Here is a 5,485-nt window from a genome sequence, read left to right on the forward strand (position 1 = left end):
CGAGCTCACAGATCCACCGATGATGCCCCTCCTCATAGACCTAGGACAAGGGGCCGCTCTCAAATTGAGGATCAAGCATAGTAGGGATGCACATTGTACTCCGCAACTCTGCGTCCTCAGCGCGAGCGGCTTGCGCCTTCAAGATGATGTTAGTGCAAAGCAGTCCAGACGTTTTGAGCATAAAGAAAACAACGGTATGACCCAGGTCCTCGGGGGGAATTCATCTACGCCGACTCCTGCTGCGCCTTCACCTGCAATTCGGCCTTGGGCCGCACCCATGTTTGCGCCTTCCTCTAATATTCTAGCACCAGTGAGCTCCGGTAGTTTTGAGGAAAGCGAGTTCCGTCGGGTTGACAACATGCGGGGGACGCCTTCTCTCTTGAATTCATTTTGTGCTATCTACATGCAAGACACTGAGGTAGGTCGGACACGTACCGCAATTAAGACGTGCAACCCAGTTTGGGCCAAGGAGGATGCTGATGGGCCGTGGGTTATCCTAAAGATACGCAGCGCAAAGAGGAGTCCTGCGCAGTTAAGGCAACTTATGATTGGTAGCGCGGAACGCATCAAGATGGAAGCAACGCTTGCAGTGCAAGTTTCACGTCAATTTGATGCACGTGATGCTGAACTTCTCCGTGCTACACTTTCACGATCAGGTGAACTGGACAGCGGCGAAACTGAACGATCAATGATGGCCACAGAAGAGAGGCAAACTCGCGCTATGGTGGAAGGCTCACTCCGTAAGCGTGAGAATTACTTACTGCATGAGCAGGAAGAAGCGCAACGATCCCTTCATCTATTGATTGGCGAGCTTACAGAGCGCGGCGTGACCTCGTTCCTGACTCGACTCACCTGGCTTGAATCTGTTTTGCCAACTGGCGGATCTTCTGGTCCGGCGGCACACGTCATGCTTGATCCAGCTTCAGGGAAGTCTCTGCTTCTTCGCCTCCTTCCGCTACAATATGCTTCCGATGTGGAACATGTGGTGTCTATCGCAGAGAATCTCCGAGATCTTCGATGCCATGGTATTATCAGAATTGTGTCAGTCCATTCCCATGAATTTACATCATTCAACTTGCACGGCACCTGCAGCCAGGTCTGGACGCTTGTTGCATTCGTTACCTCCAACATTGGCAGTCGCTGCCTCACTGATCAAATTGACGGCTGTCGGCAGGCCATTAGTGCAAGTGCAGTCCAAAACTGGGCGCACCAGATAGCAGTGGCTCTTGCAGCGTTACACCATGGCAACCTCCTGCACCAAAACATTCATCCCCATGCGATCTGCCTTGACGAGGAAGGTCGCGCTGTTCTCGATGACTTTCTTTTTATGACTGATGCACGCCCTCCCGGTCGCACGTATTCTCGTGGTCGATCTGATTATGGCGCTATCGCCCAAGAGCTTGTCGCGCCTGAGATCAATCAACAGTCGGGCGCTCTTTCACCCAAAGCAGATATCTGGGCGTTTGGGTGCTGTATTTATCGCTGGATTACAGGTGTGATGCCCCGTGTGAGTGTTCTCTCGCATCCAAAATCCCAGCAGTGGCTTGCAGAAATTCCTAGGCAATTTCGTGGGCCACTTTACCATGCTATCGGCCTTGCTCTACAGTCTCACCCACCGACCCGCGCAACCGCGAGTGACCTTGTCCGAGTCCTAGAAAGACAATGACGACAGCCAAGAAGCTGCATTCAGGGTGGAAAGCAAACGAGCTCGCTGTGCCGGTAGCCGCGCCGGCACAGAGACGGCCTGCCCGGGGTGTGCTGGCACAGTCGAATCCGGCTTGTGCCGGCTTGTGCCGGCACATTCCGGTGTGCCGGCACATCGCGCGCGGTCCGCGGAAACGCGCCTATGCAAGTTTGGAGCTATAAAAGCAGCTAGTTGGAGGCTAGTAGCGCACGCTGCGCCTTCCCTGTAATTCGCAACTCGTAGAGTGAGAATTTTGGGGAGCGTAGCGGAGCAGAAGTTTCCACTAATAGCACGGTGGTGTGTCTGTGTCCTCCGGGAGTTTAGTAAAAAACTCAGCACTCCGTCATCGAAACCAAAATCGACGCGGTCTGGACCGACGTTTCAATTGGGGAATTCCTCAGGTAAGTTATATTCTATCCGCGCCAACTCGACGCTGGTGCCGCGCGCCGCGCGTGGGACCCTCCCTGGGGGCTTTCGAAACGACTCGGAAACAATATGAGTTAATATGTATGATGGAACCAATATCGAGAGAGCGATGGAACCGTACCATGTCATGAACTTAGACTTCATGCATATTCATGAATAACGATTGGTTCCATCATAGCATTTCATACCCTACTTGTTTCCATCATAGTATATATACACCCTTATTGGTTCCAACATAGCAATTTCCCTACTTTAATTCTCCACGGTTTATGCGTAAGGAGAGTTGCGGGGCTGAACCTAAAAAGGGAATACCTCGTAGTCAGTGTAGTGAACTTGAAAAAGGGATCTACCTGAATTGAGTAGTCTCGAGATTCCCATCATCCCCGTAATTTACATTACCCTGTTCCTTCTCTATCGCGACGTCACACTATGGAGATGTCATGACGCTGAAACGCACTGTGCCATGGCATGATGTTCAAAGCGACTCCGGGCCCGGGGCCCGCCCCCTGGGCCCCGGTCGTAGCCATAACGTGCACAGGGGCGCTTCAAGCAAATCAATTCAGCGTCCGAGGGTTAGAATGTGTTCCCGCTGTGCCGGCACACGCCCAGGCCCCGGCCCCGTCGGCTTTGGGCCCGACCAAATGTGCCGGCACACCGACAAAGCGCTATTTCTGGTTGTGCCGGCACACTTCGCTTCGCGAGATCTGCCGGCACACTGTGCCGGTACAAGATACACCCAGCAGGGGGTAGACGCGCGCGGGATTTTTTTCCGGTCTCAAGCCTACCTTTAGGCCCTACTCGACCCGACTAATATCCCGGCGCGGCTAGCTTAACGCAGATAGTCCCCACCGCGCGGCTGGCGCCTCAAAACGTTTTGCTTTAAATTTCCACCCTGGCTGCATTGCGGCATAGATACGAGATACCTTCAATCGTGATGCAAGGATGCACAATATTTGAGCCAGCGAGGATATTGCATGATGGAGGATATTGCGGGTCGATGATACCAAGGTGAAAACGATAGGCGCTTATTTTATGCAGGTCCTCTATGAATTTGATACGTATGATGAACGCAATGGACGTTGGAGCTGCTGAGGATGTACTCCGTCTTTCTGTATGATCGTGGAGCGCGTCGCCTAGGGCCAGGGTCATTCTAGGGAGCTTTGATTGCGGGGAACGGGCATCTCCTCGAAGGCTTGGGCACGTGTGCAGCGATTTCCGATTGCGGCAGGACCTGGGAGTGCCCACGGCGGCGCCAGTAGCCGCACCGTGTGACCAGAGTCGCTCGCGACGTCAAAAAGAATGGTGAGAGCGTCTATTCCTAGGACCACGTATCCTCATACATTTGGACATCAGAGGCGTGATCTTCAAGTTGGACAGAGTCGGAATCGAGGTCGGGGGTCGCCTTCCGGCTGCTTGTGTAATCGCGACGAAACTATTGTGGGCCCGGGCGCCCTAAACTTGCCCCACTCGGCCCCACTTCGCACGCAACGCCACCCCGCGGACCCCGCGGGCTCCCCGGGCAAATGTGGGCGCGTGCATGGTGCGCTTGTGCCCCAGTGGCTTGATTGAGGGAGCGACTAGTGTCCCTGCTTCGCAGCCTGAGGAGGTATAGTAGTAAACTTCAGCTAGTCGGGCTTGGAACCACGCGCATCTTTTATTTCCTTTGCGAAATCTCTGATCTTGCCTGGGACTGCAAGGCCGGGCGGGTCTTCAAGTTGCCACGCTCGGGCCTTCCTGTGACATGAATACCAAGCTGGCTCCATATGTTTGCGCCAGAGCACTCGGAAACATTCTTACCACACCAACAAACCCAACCCAAGCGCCTTGCTTTACTACGAGAATCTCTAGGCCGTCGGTTTGGATATCGGCCGCGCTGAGCTTGCGGCGCCCGCCGCGGGTGTACTAAAAAGTTATTCGGCTACCCGACATGGGATGAGGTGCCCGGCCCTGCTAGAGAGTGCCCGGTCTGCTAGAGGGAGGCAGATTCATTTATGGCCTGGGATTTTTTGAAGAGATCCCACACGTTGCCGGCCAGGGGACATCCACCGAACGTAGAATCAGATTGAGAACTCAAATCGGACTGACACAACCTTGGGTGCATATGCAATATTGAAGGGCACCTAATCCGTGTAGACCCCGAAGACCATCACGTTAGCCCACAACGAAGAATTTGTGAAGTTGACGGATGTGTAGTTATCGAATGTTATATCCCAGAGACACCTCGAAGCAACACTGACACCCTGATCTTTCATCTGTCCTATTGTGACCTGCACGATGATCTTATATCGCGGCACGGTCAGGCACTTGATCTCGGACTTTATCGTGTTCCCAATCGAAATAATCCAGTCCTTTGCGCTGTCTTCGAAGTACTCCTTATTGTCCAATTCACCGACCAATACACGCTCGCAAATCCGTTTTGCTTCTGAAGGGTAAAACCTTTCTTGCTCGGCCGGAATCATGGAATAAGTAGGCAACACGACCTCTATTACTTGCTGTCCTGGTCGGGGGCCCTCCTCCTGAATCATGACGGTCGGTAACGCCTGGCGCTTCAGAAGGGTACAAGATATATAATATCGTAATCAATAGGAGCAAGGTAATGTAAATAATTATTGTGTATTTAGCGTCAATTATGGGGGATGATGGAGGCTCCCTGGTTAAGAAAGAAGAAGGGTAGCTCCCCCGGGCCGTATCTTTAACACTCAACAAATGTTGCACTTTTCCTTCGTTGACCTTCACCTCGTACTTCAATATGCTCACTTTATAGCGCACGCTGCGCCTTCCCTGTAATTCGCAACTCGTAGAGTGAGAATTTTGGGGAGCGTAGCGGAGCAGAAGTTTCCACTAATAGCACGGTGGCGTGTCTGTGTCCTCCGGGAGTTTAGTAAAAAACTCAGCACTCCGTCATCGAAACCAAAATCGACGCGGTCTGGACCGACGTTTCAATTGGGGAATTCCTCAGGTAAGTTATATTCTATCCGCGCCAACTCGACGCTGGTGCCGCGCGCCGCGCGTGGGACCCCCCCTGGGGGCTTTCGAAACGAATCGAAACACCGTTTTCGCGCGTCAGCGCGCGCGTCTCGGCCGGCAAAGCAACCGTCACTTTTGCCCTGAAAGTCACGTTAGCCTTCACGTTGAACATCAACAACTTCGAGCCGCTCGGCGATCGCCTCGCAGAGGCCCCCCTCGCCCAGTCCGCGCACCTCCGCCCAATATGGCCATCTAACTGCTCTCCATAGCCCTCCTCCCCGTGTAAAACGAGACGGACAGTTATTGCGTGCGCGAAGCTTTAGCTGTGGTTTATCATCTCAGTAGTCGGTAATCTAGGATTCCGGCTACACCTCAGCGCCGTCTTGGCCGCCGGACCACTCGAACTGA

The 5,485-nt window shown here is 53.4% G+C and overlaps 2 protein-coding genes across 2 annotated transcripts; one reads left to right on the top strand and one right to left on the bottom strand.

The window, feature by feature from the left end:
* Nucleotides 1–19: 19 nt before the first annotated feature.
* On the top strand, nucleotides 20–1,666 carry AURANDRAFT_68010 (hypothetical protein; the record flags this gene model as incomplete). The annotated part of the gene is made up of 4 exons (XM_009043620.1): nucleotides 20–148; nucleotides 206–310; nucleotides 533–1,472; nucleotides 1,494–1,666. The coding sequence occupies 4 exons, from the start codon at nucleotides 20–22 to the stop codon at nucleotides 1,664–1,666; spliced, it is 1,347 nt and encodes a 448-aa protein (XP_009041868.1).
* A 2,564-nt stretch (nucleotides 1,667–4,230) lies between these two features.
* On the bottom strand, nucleotides 4,231–4,635 carry AURANDRAFT_34069 (hypothetical protein; the record flags this gene model as incomplete). Its single annotated transcript, XM_009043656.1, has 1 exon — nucleotides 4,231–4,635. The coding sequence occupies one exon, from the start codon at nucleotides 4,633–4,635 to the stop codon at nucleotides 4,231–4,233; it is 405 nt and encodes a 134-aa protein (XP_009041904.1).
* Nucleotides 4,636–5,485: the final 850 nt, after the last annotated feature.

Source organism: Aureococcus anophagefferens (genome assembly GCF_000186865.1).
Source record: "Aureococcus anophagefferens unplaced genomic scaffold AURANscaffold_60, whole genome shotgun sequence".
In the NCBI taxonomy this organism is placed as follows: domain Eukaryota; class Pelagophyceae; order Pelagomonadales; family Pelagomonadaceae; genus Aureococcus; species Aureococcus anophagefferens.